The sequence below is a fragment of the Ranitomeya variabilis genome, chromosome 4 (assembly GCF_051348905.1).
Source record: "Ranitomeya variabilis isolate aRanVar5 chromosome 4, aRanVar5.hap1, whole genome shotgun sequence".
In the NCBI taxonomy this organism is placed as follows: domain Eukaryota; kingdom Metazoa; phylum Chordata; class Amphibia; order Anura; family Dendrobatidae; genus Ranitomeya; species Ranitomeya variabilis.
This window is the reverse complement of record NC_135235.1, coordinates 392,878,047-392,893,828: the sequence shown is the minus strand read 5'-3', so window position 1 is coordinate 392,893,828 and position 15,782 is coordinate 392,878,047. Positions and strand designations below refer to the sequence as shown.

At 44.8% G+C, this 15,782-nt stretch overlaps 1 protein-coding gene across 1 annotated transcript in view; it reads left to right on the top strand.

Annotated features, from left to right (window-relative positions):
* The window catches only part of LOC143767171 (uncharacterized), a 42,184-nt gene extending 33,617 nt beyond the window's left edge, over positions 1 to 8,567 (top strand). The window contains exon 7 of the mRNA XM_077255256.1: positions 1,720 to 8,567. Within this exon, the coding sequence (XP_077111371.1) occupies positions 1,720 to 2,606 (887 nt within the window). The 3' untranslated portion in view covers positions 2,607 to 8,567. The remainder of the gene's footprint in view (positions 1 to 1,719) is intronic.
* Positions 8,568 to 15,782: the final 7,215 nt, after the last annotated feature.

The window sequence follows — 15,782 nt, the reverse complement described above, 5'->3', positions numbered from 1 at the left end:
GCAGCTGAAACAATAAAGGAGAGTGGTCTGATGAAGATCTAGGGCCGAATATTCTATATCAGTGAGCATCGGGATCATATGAGAATTGCATAATAACAACTCAATTCTATAGAGGGATTAATAGGGCAATGAGGCAAAGGAGTAGACCCTTACATTAGGAAACCTCTCCCTCCAGATATCAGCCAAGCCCACCTCATCAATAAGACGACTGAAGGGAGACAGGGTGTCCTCTTCACCCAAACATTTGTCTCTAAAAGGGTTACAAATGTTGTTAAAATCACTCCTAAAAGGGATGTCTTACCAGTCTGCTAGTTTCGCTAAGATTTTTTTTGGCTGAATATTTGATTATGGATGGGGAACGTACACTACAACAATGGCGCATTCATAATGGGAAATTAAGTAAAGGACACCAACCAACCACCCCTCATCATCTCAGAAGGAGTCTATGCATAGAAAAGGAATATTTTTATGCACTATAAGATGACCTCCTGTGGAGTAGTTGGAATCGAAAGAGTGCAAGCTAAAAACTATCCAAGACCTGTGCATGAAATTAATGGCATCATTTGTCATATGCGTCTTCTGTAGCTCTATTATCGCTGGGTTGACCGTTTTGACATATTCAAAAACTGCATGTCTTTTGGAGTTATCCCTCAAAACCCATATAGTCCCAGAAATTAAATTAATTTTTACACCCATTTTCTGAAACGATGAATAAGAGAAACTATCCTTGTCAGTGCTGCACAGTCCAGATATTTTATCCTTATTGAAATCCAAACATTAGCATATCTGCACATCAGATAGACCTTCACCCCCCCCCCCCCCTCAACCCTACCGATAAACAATCCCCGCATAAACCTATCCTTACCAGTAAGGGACGAGATACAAAACCACTTACAACCATTTGGTGCATGCTCCAGCAATAAATAGAAACATCAGAATATTCTGAATCTGATGTCTTCAAATCAGAGCCCGCCACACAATCAAAAGGGATAACTTGTGCATAAGCTGAGATACAGAAAATAGCACATTGAAATGCAATCTTCTCAGTGAACCTGGCAGGAATGGAGTATATTCAGATAAAATTAGAGTTCTAAATATTTAAGCCACAAAGCCAGAACTTCTCTCAAGGACATAAATGGGCCTAGACCTTTCCAGCTTGTGTATCCTCATGTTGAATCTGACATTCATGAGAGTCCAAACATCTTGGCGTGTCTTTTGGAGATTCAAAGAAGGAAGTAGAACCCAAAGCAACCACTCTCAGTTTCGCAGGACAGAACATAGAGTATTGCAACCCTAGTGCCTTCATTTTCTTATATCTAAGAACACTAACAAAGGACTCTGACTTGACCTTGCAATACCAGTCGTCAGCTGCAACTTAGTTATTGAGCTCTTAGTTAATCTGCATTAACACTGAGTTTAGTGCTATTATGGGGGGCTCTGGACGATAGGAATTCAGGAGTGCCAGGTGACATTAATGGAATCTTGCTATATCTGACAGTTCCCAGGATGCAAGCCCATATAAGTATAGCTCCAACTCACTGGTTAAGTGGCTATTTTGAGCAGTAAAGGACAACCATTTCTATTTCATTAATGGTCTTGTAATAACTCAAATTGTGGCAGATGCCCAAATGTAAAATTCCAAGAAATGCTGTAAAGTTTAGATTCAGATATGTGGATGCCATTCTGACAAATGTGATTTTTTTTTTTCTTTTTTCTTAGACAGTGAAGTCATATACAACAGTCAAAATCTGGGTTTTCAAGAAATATCTGAGGGTATGAGTCAAGCTGACCAGTCAGAACTCTCCAGTGGTCAGGCTGACCCAGATTTGCAGAACATGAAACGGTATATTTGTCCAGACTGTGGAAAATATTTTTTTCGTCTATCGCATTTCACTATTCATCAGCGAATTCACACAGGGGAGAAACCATACGTGTGCTCAGAATGTGGAAAGAGCTTTTCTTGCAATTCCTACTTGGTTAAGCACCAAAGGAGCCACACTGGGGAGAAGCCGTTTGCCTGCTCAGAGTGCGGAAAGTGTTTTAATCAAAGTTCTAACCTCTTCAAACACCAGAAAACTCACACTGGAGACAAACCATTTATGTGCTCTTTGTGTGGGAAATGCTTCACCCAAAAATCACATCTGGTCATCCACCAGATTATCCACACTGGGGAGAAAAGGTTCAATTGTCCAGAGTGTGGAAAGTGCTTCAGCAACAATGCCAGGCTGGTTGCTCATATACGGGTCCACACAGGTGAAAAACCTTTTGGTTGTTCTCTATGCGACAAACGCTTCACACAGAAATCCCACCTGGTCAAACACCAAGTGGTTCATACAGGAGAGAAACCATTTGTGTGTGCCCAATGTGGGAAGTGTTTTATTAGTAACTCGCATCTTGTAATACACCAAAGAATCCACACAGGAGAGAAACCATTTTCCTGTTCAGAATGTGGAAAGAAGTTTACCCAAAAATCAGACCTGGTTCGCCATGGGAAAATCCACATAGGAGATAAACCATATTCATGTATGACATGTGGGAAACAGTTCCTTTGTAAGGCTTATTTAGTCCAACATCACAAAGTACACAGAGTGGAGAAGGGAACATGATCTACATTGAAAAACCACAAGAAATAAAAAGTCTGTAAGAATTGGAATCTAATCACTGGTCTCGGCACCTCTACCAATGTGAGACGCTGAGCTCAGTGATTGACTGCAGCTGTCATGTGCGCTGTTAGGTTAAAAATTAGATGTCAAATCATCAACAAAGATGGGAGCAGCAGCTGAAAGTTAGCACTGTACCTAGGACAGGTGGGGAACTGGTCTGTTTATTATTTTATACAACTACAAGCCTTTAACTATTAGTTTGTCCCAGACAAACACTTTAAAAATTACAACAATTTTACATTTTGAAATTAAAAGAACATTAAAATGAGCTCAAAAGGTTTATATCTGTTGCTAAACCAAAGATCAAGGCAAGTGTACTATGCATAAGCGTCTCGCAAAACTTTCTTCCCAGCTGTGCTTCACCAACAAGAAAATAATTCTACCTAATGTCCTGCAATATTCACCCCATGGAGGACAACAGCCCCATAAGGTCGATGCCAGATTTCCTTATCTTTAGCAATGAAAGATCTTTTCTGACTCCGTGTCCATCAGAATATATCTCTTGATCAATAACCCATCTCCTGCATTCTAGAAACCATAAGTTGCACTGTCATTACCCTTTGTAAGTATTTTAGTGAATTCACCATTACAAGTTCGACTAGCAGAGGGTATCCATACTGCTCTTACTTAAAAGAATCCCCTTCTGTTTTGGTGTAGAAACAGTGTAGAAACAGTCTTTTTCTATCGCTTCATTGGGGGACACAGGAGACCATGGATGTATTTTGCTGACACTAGGCAAAAAAGTTGTCTCCTCAGCAGGGTACACCAACCAACTAGCACAGGAGGCAGACCGTATTTTAGGTCTTTGTTCTCATGTGCAACATGTTATACCCCTTTTAATGCATCCTGTCATTCTCTTGTACCTTGGCAGCAGCTTCCTGTCAGAAGGTTATCAGTTATCCTTAAGATTTCTATAATAAGGCCTTCCTATTCTGTTGCTTGTTGGCCTTCTACATAACAGAAAAAGATTCTCGTGTTCATTACCGAAAACACCCAATTTCAGATCTACACATTTTTATATATGCAGGTACCATATCGGACTCTACTCTCATTGACAGCCTCACAAGCAATGGCTTCTTAGGCAGTCCTACATGTGAACTAACCAGCCATCTAATAAATATAGGTGCGCCCTGAGTCTCTGCCGATGCCAGATGCGTTTTGGGTTTTTGTTCTCACCAGGAATAAGCCTCTTCACAGGTGTCTGGCAGTGGTTTACTATTGATAACAAGCATACTTGGCCAAGCTGAGTGTGCATGTGTATCGGGTGGGGGAATAGCTGTCAGCAGCACACAAACTATGTAAGGCCTAATTCAGAAGTCTGAGGTTTTTTTTGTATACAAGAAAAAATAGACTGTTTCCTATATGGTTTTCATCATTTGAAAAATTAATAGTGATGAGCGAACGTGCTCGTATAAGGTGTTATCCGAGCCCGCTCATGTGTTAGTAGAGTATCTTCAACGTGCTCGAATAATATGTTCGAGTCGCCGCTGCTGCATGGCTCGCAGCTGTTCGACAGCCACAACACATGAGGGATTGCCTGTTGGTTAGGTAATCCCTGCATGTGCTGTGGAACAGCCGCGAGATCTGCAGCCGCGGCGACTTGAACATAGTATTCATGCATGGCGAAGATACTCTACCAGCACTCGAGCGGCTTCGGATAACAACTTATAAGAGTATGTTCGCTCATCACTAAAAATTAACGGTAAAAAGCAGTCAGCACTCACAGGACGCAGGAATGACATCTTTGTACTGTCTGTTCTTTGACGGAACCATTGGTTTCAATGCTTGAGTTCAATCCACAATCGATCGGATCAAAAACAAAAAAGTTTCTGTATTTTTGTTTTGTGAGTACTTGCACGACAAAAAATATGTGGACAGCCCCATATCCCGTAATTCAGTGCACAGGGGAAGCAAACATCTTGCGTAATGATTTGGGGTCACCAATCTGTTTATGGTACTGACATCTTTCCACTAATTTCTCTGAATGGGTAGTCTTTTGATAAAATGTGGCAAACATAGGAAATGCTTTAAAATAATAAAACAAGTTTAACTGACCCGATCATGCCCCTGCTAATCCAGATTCCTGTGTCTGCTGCTACCTAAAGTTCTTTATTAAGTGGCTTCACTGGTGGCATCCCAACTGCATGGCATGTGTTGTACACAGTATATCACCGCTGCAACAGTTGCTTCCATGAGTAAGTAATGCTTATTTTATTTTCTATCATTAGCTGCCTTTCCCTGTTTTTTTCCAATGGAAAAAGCCATTTAATGTGCTTTTGTAGCAGGGCTGTGGAGTCGGTAAGCCAAACCTCCGACTCCTCAATTTCCTTGACTCTCGACTCTGACCCCACAGGACTGGTCATTACTGAGCATGTGCATAAAGTGGAGCACAGATTCATCTCAACTAAAAGCCGAAATCCTTAGATCAGGAACAGAGCAGTCATTTATAGGACATTTTATAACTTTCCCAAATTATTATGAAAACATTTACAGTACATCCTGCACTCAACTACTGTATCCAATTTATTATATATATTAGGAGTCTATCCATTTTATACCAACTCATACAGCACTGCCTAACTACTGAGCATGTACATAGTAACATAAAAAAGACATTTGTCCATCCAGTTCAGCCTATACATAAAGTGCAGCACAGATTCATCTCAACTAAAAACAGACATTTATAGGACATTTCATAACTTTCCAAAAACATTTACAGCACATCCTGCACTGAACTACTGAAACTAATTTATTATACACTGCTCAAAAAAATAAAGGGAACACTTAAACAGAATATAACTCCAAGTAAATCAAACTTCTGTGAAATCAAACTGTCCACTTAGGAAGCAACACTGTTTGACAATCAATTTCACATGCTGTTGTGCAAATGGAATGGACAACAGATGGAAATTATTGGCAATTATCAAGACACACTCAATAAAGGAGTGGTTCTGCAAATGGGGACCACAGACCACATCTCAGTACCAATGCTTTCTGGCTGATGTTTTGTCACTTTTAAATGTTCGTTGTGCTTTCACACTTGTGGTAGCATGAGACGGACTCTACAATCCACAAAAGTGGCTCAGGTAGTGCAGCTCATCCAGGATGGCACATCAATGCAAGCTGTGACAAGAAGGTTTGCTGTGTCTGTCAGCATAGTGTCCAGAGGCTGGATTTGCTACCAGGAGACAGGCCAGTACACCAGGAGATGTGGAGGGGGCTGTAGGAGGGCAACAACCCAGCAGCAGGACCGCTACCTCAGCCTTTGTGCAAGGAGGAGCACTGCCAGAGCCCTGCAAAATGACCTCCAGCAGGCCACAAATGTGCATGTGTCCGCACAAACGGTTAAAAACCGACTCCATGAGGATGGTCTGAGTGCCCGACGTCCACAGATGGGGGTTGTGCTCACAGCCCAACACCGCGCTTGGCATTTGCCACAGAACTCCAGGATTGGAAAGTTCGCCACTGGCGCCCTGTGCTCTTCACAGATGAAAGCAGGTTCACACTGAGCACATGTGACAGTCTGGAGACGCAGTGGAGAGCGATCTGCTGCCTGCAACATCCTTCAGCATGACCGGCAGTGGGTCAGTAGTGGTGCGGGGTGGCATTTCTTTGGAGGGCCGCACAGCCCTCCATGTGCTCGCCAGAGGTAGCCTGACTGCCATTAGGTATCAAGATGAGATCCTCAGACCCCTTGAGAGACCATATGCTGGTGCGGTTGGCCCTGGGTTCCTCTTAATGCAGGACAATGCCAGACCTCATGTGGCTGGAGTGTGTCAGCAGTTCCTGCAAGATGAAGGCATTGAAGCTATGGACTGGCCCGCCCATTCCCCAGACTTGAATCCAATTGAACACATCTGGGACATCATGTCTCGCACCATCCACCAACGTCACGTTGCACCACAGACTGTCCAGAAATTGGCAGATGCTTTAGTCCAGGTCTGGGAGGAGATCCCTCAGGAGACCATCCACCGCCTCATCAGGAGCATGCCCAGGAGTTGTAGTGAGATCATACAGGCACATGGAGACCACACACTACTGAGCATCATTTCCTTGTCTTGAGGCATTTCCACTGAAGTTGGATCCACCTGTAACTTCATTTTCCACTTTGATTTTGAGCATCATTCCAATTACAGACCTCCGTGGGATATTAGTTGTGATTTACGTTGATCATTTTTAGGTTTTATTGTTATTGTTATTGTTTACAACTGGAATATTTCATTCAGTGATATCTAAAATGTGGGATGTTAGTGTTCCCTTTATTTTTTTGAGCAGTGTATATTTTAGGAGTCTGTCCATTTTATACCGACTCCACAAAAATGGACACCGACTACACAGCCATGCTTTTCAGTTTTTCGCAGTTTTCCTTCAAATGCTATCTGATTAATGTTTTTTCAAGTATTAGGCTTTAATTCAGAAAGGCTGACCTTTGTAATGATTTGCTGGCCTATTGTAACACAATTTTTAGGGCAATATCTTATTTGTGCAAACTTGGAGTCTTCACAGCATACCTAAGAGTACCTAGAAAAGCAGATTTTCCAGTTAATCCGTTCTCTCAAGTTGTTTTTTTCTTAAACATATGTGAGTTTTAAATGTTCTAAAATTGACTTGAACTGACAACTGGGTGTTCCCAATCCTCTTCTTTGTGCGTCCCTATGCGGTCAGACACTCAGCACTGACTGAACATACTCCATTGAGCCGAAAATTGAACACGCAGTTGTCAATTTAGTTGTTTGCTTTCAGGATGGATTACAGATTAAATAACCTGGTGGGGGTTTTCTTATGGGAAATATCAATCTGGTTCTTTTATAGTAGAAAACTGGTTTATAGTACAAATACTGGCAAGAAAGGGTTTAATTAGCAATCCATACACATCTGTTGAGGGTTTCAGCTGGCTATACACATTAGATGGCTGTCAACGAACAATGTTTCCTCCGATCATTCAGTAGACGGCCGACTCTTAAATACACAAGGGCACAATTTCAGCCGAGAAAGCCATGGACTGACACGGCAGATGGCGAGAACAATGTGATCGGCACTTTGAAATCAGACATGCGCAATCAACATCGTGTAACCATTAGTCGGCTGGTGCTCCCATACACATTGGACTACTGTTGGCTGAACCAGCTGATGGGTTCGACCAACGGTCCAATCAGCTGGTTCAGCCAACAGTAGTCCAATGTGTATGGGGGCCTGTGAGGGTGTGGGTTATAAAATCACCTAGGCATGTTAATGATGCAACTATTTTTTATTCCATACATCCATGGTTGTACAACAAATCCAGGTAGATGGCAAAAATACCATGTCCTTAGTCCACAACTTCCCAATCTGAGATCAGTAGTTCCCCTGGCCCCGTAACAGGTGATACCCACTGTCTCCCAACTTTTGGTTGGCCCACAGATTTCGTATCTCCAGCCGGTATAGTGTGCAGTCACAGCCTATGTTCCTCCAGATGATGGATATCATGTCCGTAGCTCATGGATACCCTTCAGCCATCAATCAATCTCCAAAACTCCATAGATCATTCATCCATCCATCCCAGCTTTGAACCTCTCCCTTCGACATCCTTCCAACAACTGCCTGATTCAACCCTGTCTCTTTTTTCTTATACCCCCTTAAACATTTTTCTTTAGCACACAGAATAATGCATATTCCATCACCTGGCTTGCATGTGAGACCACTGATAGGATGATTGCTTTACATTTACCCTTAGCAATCTACTGTCTGACCCTTAGGTTTACATAAGCTGTAACCATTCCTGAGGATGAAATGACGAGCAAGAAACTATCTAATAAAACACAACAAAACCGGTACTCTGTGCTGGAAATAGTCTCCGCTTTATGTCCATTTCTCCTATAGTCTTTACCTGCTGAAGCCTCCAACCAAATGCACTAGCAGGGTGCAGCGGACCCGATTAACGATGGCAAACAAAAAGTGGTTGTTTCATCTGTATTTTTTGCAACTGTGTGTTTGCCATCATTAATCGGGTCCGCTGCACCCTGCTAGTGCATTTGGTTGGAGGCTTCAGCAGGTAAACATCTCTGCTTTTTTTCTCTGTGACTTTTTTCAATTTTTTGGAGGATTTCTAAGTCCTCTTTTTGTGTCGGTGAGTTTTTATCCTATAGTCTTTAGTAAGCGGCCATATGCTCACAGGGCCTTTAAAGGGTTGTTTACTTTTGCAAGCAAGCAATTGTCTTTTGGAGTAAGCTGGATAATGAGGAAAAACTGAAATGGCATAATCTTTATTTATTGTATTTATACATTTTATTTTGCTGTGAACTTTTTGCTACGTAATTTTACGTTTTACTTGTATTGTTTATGCTTTTTTTTTACCATTTTAATGGATAATCTTTTTTTTTTTTTCTTTTTTTTTTTCAACTCTACCAATTTATAAATATTTGGTTGTGAAAAATGTAGTTACCTCCTATGTACACATAACATCGTGTTATTCTCCAAATAGCCTTTAAAAAAAATACAAACCTTAAACTATGGATATTATTTATATTTTCCATAACATTTATAATAAACTTACCTTTTTCTATAGTTTCAGCTTCTCTCTTTTTTTTGTCTTTTATTTTTTGTATCACAACTTTATCAAATGCATGCAAATTAGGTTAGGCAATTGTACAAGTGGTAGAAGTAATTTTAAAATCCCCTGTGCAGTACATTGTACAGTAAAACCTTATTCTTTGTATTATAAGTGGAAACTTGAAGTTTCACTCACAGAAAAAAATATAGCAAGGGTAGCACAGATAGGCCGGCGTCACACTAGAGAATTTTATGGACGTATGAGAGGCGCAAAAACTATGCATTGCACATGGACCAATGATTCTCTATGGGGCAGCTCCTATCTGCCGTATATTTCGCAGCTGTATTTTACGGGTGTAGAAAATCGCAGCATGCTGCGTTTGTCAGCGTATTGCGCAAAAAATCCACCAATGAAAGTCAATGGGGGCGAGAAAAATACGGATTACACACGGACCAACAGTGTGACTTGCGAGAAATACGCACCGGTGTTCTATAGAAAAGCCGTCAATTCAGTGCGGTGTACAGTAAAATCACACTGACAGGTTTTATTAGAATAGGTAAAATAAATGTCTACACATAGAATAGGTATATATATATATATATATATATATATATATATATATATATATATATATATATATATATATATATATATATTATACAGTGCCTACAAGTAGTATTCAACCCCCTGCAGATTTAGCAGGTTTAATAAGATGCAAATAAGTTAGAGCCTTCAAACTTCAAACAAGAGCAGGATTTATGTTACATCCACCGCTACGCTCCAGCGTCGCCGTTCTCACCGCTCCAGCGCTGTGCTCCAGCGTCGCCGTTCTCACCGCTCCAGCGCTGCGCTCCTGCGTCCTCGCTCCACCGCTGCTACGACCCGGTCTGCACGCTCCTCTGCTGGTGTTCTTTCTCTGCACAGGCGCTCTAGCTTCCCTCTAGGACGCAGACCCAGCGTCTCTGCTACCTCCTCCTGAAGTCACATGTTCTTTTCCATCCAATCCCGTTCCTGCTCCTCCTATAAAAGGTAGTTCTTCCTGCTTCCTGGTGCCTGATTGTTTTAGCACATTTGCTATTACGTTTGGCCCTTCGTATTCCCTGCTCAGTGCCTGCACTCTGTGCCTTACCGTGCTACCTTCCGGTTCTCTCTGGTTCACTCCGTTTCCTCCTTGTTGTTACCTGCAGTCCCTGTTCTTCTTTTCCTGTAGTTTACCTATGGTCTTTGTTTTGTTTTCCTTCCCTCAGCTCCGCTCCGTTCCTGCCTCCCGGCCCTCCAGGCTCTCTAGCTGCTTCCCGTATTCTTCCCCAGTATCCTGCCTTCGTTTATCTCTCTTCCTGGAGCCGTCCCTACTGGTATCTCACCGTGGGTAAGTGACCTCTGGGCTTGCTCCTTGCGGTCCCTGTATAGGGGTCGTTATCTCCTAGGTCGCTCGCCCAGGGGTAGGGCTCCCCACGGTCCAGAGGGTCCACTCTTGTCTCTCCTAGTTCGCTATAGTACAATCAGGCCATGGACCCCGCGGGTACCCCTTTCTCGGCCCAGAAAGAGCTAGCCCATTTGCGTGAAAACCAACGGTGCATAATGGCTTTTATGAAGTCTATGGAGTCCCGCCTTACCTCGATACAGACTTCAGACCCTGTTAACGCCGCCCAGTTAGTTAGTCTCCAACAAGAACTTGCCCAGCAACGCGATACCCAATCCCGCATGCTGAGTTATATGGCCTCTATTGATGACCGTTTGTTTAATCTCCAGTCTGCCCCAGCTGTGGTCGCACAAGCCTCTTCCCTTGACTCCAGTCCTCCGTCTACCGCTCCCCCTCCCCCTCGTTTGGGTAAACCTCCCAGGTACTCTGGCAATCCAAAACTTTGTAGGGGGTTTTTAAATCAATGCCGCCTCCACTTTGAGCTTCTCCCACTTCAGTATCCATCAGATCGGGCGAGAGTGGCGTTCATAGTGTCTCATCTTGAGGGAGAGGCATTAGCTTGGGTGAACCCCTTATGGGAGCGTGACGATCCCGTTGTCAGCCACCTGGAGGACTTTCTTGAGACCTTTCGGAAAGTTTTTGATGAGCCCGGACGTTTAGCCTCTACGACCGAGTCTCTCTTTAATCTGCGTCAGGGTTCTTCTTCCGTTGGACAATATGCCATCCGCTTTCGTACTTTGGCCTCGGAGTTAGGGTGGAACAATGAGGCTCTTGTGGGTGCTTTCTGGCGAGGCCTGTCCAGCCGTATTAAAGACGAGCTCGCCGGTCGTGACACTCCAACTACCCTGGAGGACCTTATCTCTCTCGCCACTCGGATCGACCTCCGCTTCCAGGAGCGTTCGCGGGAGTCTGCTCGAGAGAGGAGATCTATGCCTGTCTCCGCTACCTTCCGTCAGTCTAGTATTTCTCGTGCTCCCGTTTCTGTTCCCTCTACTGTTCCAACCTCTGAACCTATGCAAGTGGATCGAGTTAAAATGGTGGAACAACGCCGCAAAGAGAGGCGCACCCAGGGCCTCTGCTTCTATTGTGGTAGTGCAACCCATTTACTCCGCAGTTGCCCTGACAGACCGGAAAACTCTTCCGCCTAGGACAGGTAAGAGAGGCCTCCCTAGGTGCCCGCGTTTCCTCTCAACCTTTGACTCTTTCCATTCTTTTTTTCTCTAACCAGCATCAATCTTCCGAGGTGGCGTATGTGGATTCTGGAGCGGCAGGCAATTTTATCAGTCTTGAGGCGGTTCGGAGGCTTCGCGTACCAGTAATCTCTTTGGACACTCCCCGTCTAATCGCCTCTGTGGATGGAAGACCTTTACAAGATGCGATTTCCCTCGTCACTGAAGAGGTGGAGATACAAATTGGGGCCCTTCATCGCGAGAAGATCGCTTTTTATGTTCTGCCTAACCTTTCCTACGCCTTCCTGCTGGGCCTCCCTTGGCTTCGACTACATGAGCCCACACTGAATTGGCGCACTGGAGACGTACTTCGGTGGGGCCCTTCGTGCCATGATCGTTGCCTTCGGTCTGTATGTCCGGTTTCTCGTACCCAGCCTGCTGAAGTTCCTGACGGATTACCTTCTCCTTACTGGTCTTACGCTGACGTCTTCAACAAGCGAGAGGCTGAGAATCTTCCTCCCCATCGTTCTTACGATTGTCCTGTGGAGCTTCTTCCCGGCCGTTCTCCACCTAGGGGAAGGATTTACCCGCTTTCAGCAGCTGAGACCAAATCTATGTCTGAGTACATACAAGAGAACCTAGCTAAAGGATTCATCCGGAAATCCTCCTCCCCTGCTGGAGCAGGGTTCTTCCTTGTGAAGAAGAAGGACGGTTCCTTAAGACCTTGTATAGACTATCGGGGTTTGAACAGCATCACGATTAAGAATCGGTATCCTCTGCCCCTTATACCGGAGCTCTTCGATCGCCTCCGTGGCGCTCGTATTTTTACTAAGTTGGATTTACGAGGCGCTTACAATTTGGTCCGGATCCGCTCTGGCGATGAGTGGAAAACAGCTTTTAACACCCGGGATGGACACTACAAGTATTTAGTCATGCCTTTCGGTCTCTGCAACGCTCCTGCGGTTTTCCAAGAGTTCGTCAACGATGTGTTCCGGGACCTTCTGTACTCTTGTGTTTTGGTTTATTTGGATGATATCCTTATTTTTTCTTCTGATCTTCCGTCACATCGCAGGAGTGTTCGCGAGGTCTTGCAACGCCTAAGAGAAAACCACTTGTATGCCAAGATAGAGAAGTGCTTGTTTGAGCAAACCTCACTACCTTTCCTTGGATACATTGTCTCCGACTCCGGCCTTAAGATGGACCCTGAGAAGGTGAATGCCATTATTAACTGGCCACGGCCCTGCGGAGTGAAAGCCATTCAACGCTTCATCGGATTCGCCAATTACTACAGGCAATTCATCCCACATTTCTCCTCCATGATTCGTCCTCTCTCTTCTCTCACTCGCAAAGGTTCCTGCTCCAAGGATTGGTCTCCTGAGGCCGAGAAGTCCTTTGTTCTTCTCAAGAGATCTTTTTCTTCTGCCCCAGTCTTGCATCACCCGGAGGTGAACAAGCCTTTTATTCTGGAAGTTGACGCCTCCTCTACCGGGGCTGGAGCTGTGCTCTCACAAAAGACTCCTGAGGGTCTAACGGCACCGTGCGGCTTCTTCTCAAAAGCCTTTTCACCCTCTGAACGAAATTACACAATTGGAGATCGAGAATTGCTGGCCATCAAATTGGCTCTAGGCGAGTGGAGATATCTACTGGAGGGCTCGGTGCACCCGTTTATAATCTTCTCCGATCACAAGAATCTTACTTACCTACAGACTGCGCAAAGATTGAATCCACGTCAAGCTAGATGGTCCTTGTTCTTTGCTCGCTTTGAGTTCGAACTTCGTTTTCGGCCCGGCAACAAAAACATAAGAGCTGACGCCCTGTCCAGGTCCTTCCAATCGTCTGATACCGTGGAGGAGCCAGCTTACATCATTGACCCTACTAAGATGGTCACCGTAGCCCCTTTACGGATGTTCCAACCTCCACCGGGTAAAACTCTTGTCTTGGATGAAGACACTAAGAGGGTCTTATCTTGGGGCCATTCTTCCAAATTGGCTGGTCATGCCGGTATTAGAAAGACTTTTCTTCTCATTTCACGTTACTATTGGTGGCCTACTTTACGTCAAGACGTAAAGGACTTCGTAGCCTCTTGTCCTTCTTGTGCCAGAAACAAGGTACCCAGGCGACTACCGCATGGAAATCTCCTTCCTCTTCCTGTTCCGTCCGCACCTTGGCAACACATCGCAATGGACTTCATCACCGATCTACCTTGCTCTTCCGCCTGCACGGTCATCCTCGTCGTTGTGGACAGATTCTCTAAGATGGCTCACTTCATTCCATTATCCGGTTTACCTTCAGCTCCTGAGTTGGCTAACATTTTTATTCTTAACATCTTCAAATTCCATGGTCTTCCTCAGCACATCGTGTCAGACAGAGGGGTTCAATTTACTTCCCGCTTTTGGAGAGCTTTGTGCAAGCTTTTAAAGGTGAATCTGGACTTCTCTTCCTCGTATCACCCTCAAACTAACGGTCAAGCAGAACGTACCAACCAAACCTTGGCTGCTTATCTTCGGCATTTTTCTAATGCTCACCATAATGACTGGGTCGAACTACTTCCTTGGGCGGAGTTTGCCTATAACAACCATTCCAGCGAGTCCTCCGCAAAGTCTCCATTTTTTGTTGTTTTTGGACGACATCCGAGTGTTCCCCTACCGGTTTCTCCTGCCTCTGGTGTTCCAGCTGCTGACTCTACGGCTCTCAACTTTTCTTCCATCTGGAGCGAGGTCAAAGGGACCTTAAATCTAGCTTCTTCTAGAATGAAGAGACAAGCAGACAAGAGGCGTTTAGATTCTCCTCCTTTCTCTCCTGGTGACAAAGTTTGGCTTTCTTCAAAATTCATCAGACTCAAGATTCCTTCCTACAAGCTTGGTCCACGGTTCATCGGTCCTTTTGAGATTCTACGTCGAGTCAACGATGTCGCCTACAAGCTGAAATTGCCTGCTTCGCTCCGTATACCCAATACGTTTCATGTCTCTCTTCTCAAACCAGCCGTCTTTAACCGTTTTCATTCTCCCTCTTGTTCCTCTTCTCAACCAGCCGGCACGGACAACATTTTTGAGGTTAAGGACATTTTGGCTGTTAAAAAGGTTCGGGGAAAAGAGTTTTTTCTGGTGGACTGGAAGGGTTTTGGTCCGGAGGAGAGGTCCTGGGAGCCCTTGGAGAACATTGATGCTCCTCGTATTCTTAATAGGTTTTTTGCTACTCTTCGTAAAGGGGGATATAAGAAGGGGGGTACTGTTACATCCACCGCTACGCTCCAGCGTCGCCGTTCTCACCGCTCCAGCGCTGTGCTCCAGCGTCGCCGTTCTCACCGCTCCAGCGCTGCGCTCCTGCGTCCTCGCTCCACCGCTGCTACGACCCGGTCTGCACGCTCCTCTGCTGGTGTTCTTTCTCTGCACAGGCGCTCTAGCTTCCCTCTAGGACGCAGACCCAGCGTCTCTGCTACCTCCTCCTGAAGTCACATGTTCTTTTCCATCCAATCCCGTTCCTGCTCCTCCTATAAAAGGTAGTTCTTCCTGCTTCCTGGTGCCTGATTGTTTTAGCACATTTGCTATTACGTTTGGCCCTTCGTATTCCCTGCTCAGTGCCTGCACTTTGTGCCTTACCGTGCTACCTTCCGGTTCTCTCTGGTTCACTCCGTTTCCTCCTTGTTGTTACCTGCAGTCCCTGTTCTTCTTTTCCTGTAGTTTACCTATGGTCTTTGTTTTGTTTTCCTTCCCTCAGCTCCGCTCCGTTCCTGCCTCCCGGCCCTCCAGGCTCTCTAGCTGCTTCCCGTATTCTTCCCCAGTATCCTGCCTTCGTTTATCTCTCTTCCTGGAGCCGTCCCTACTGGTATCTCACCGTGGGTAAGTGACCTCTGGGCTTGCTCCTTGCGGTCCCTGTATAGGGGTCGTTATCTCCTAGGTTGCTCGCCCAGGGGTAGGGCTCCCCACGGTCCAGAGGGTCCACTCTTGTCTCTCCTAGTTCGCTATAATTTATTAACAGATGCATAAATCTTACAAACC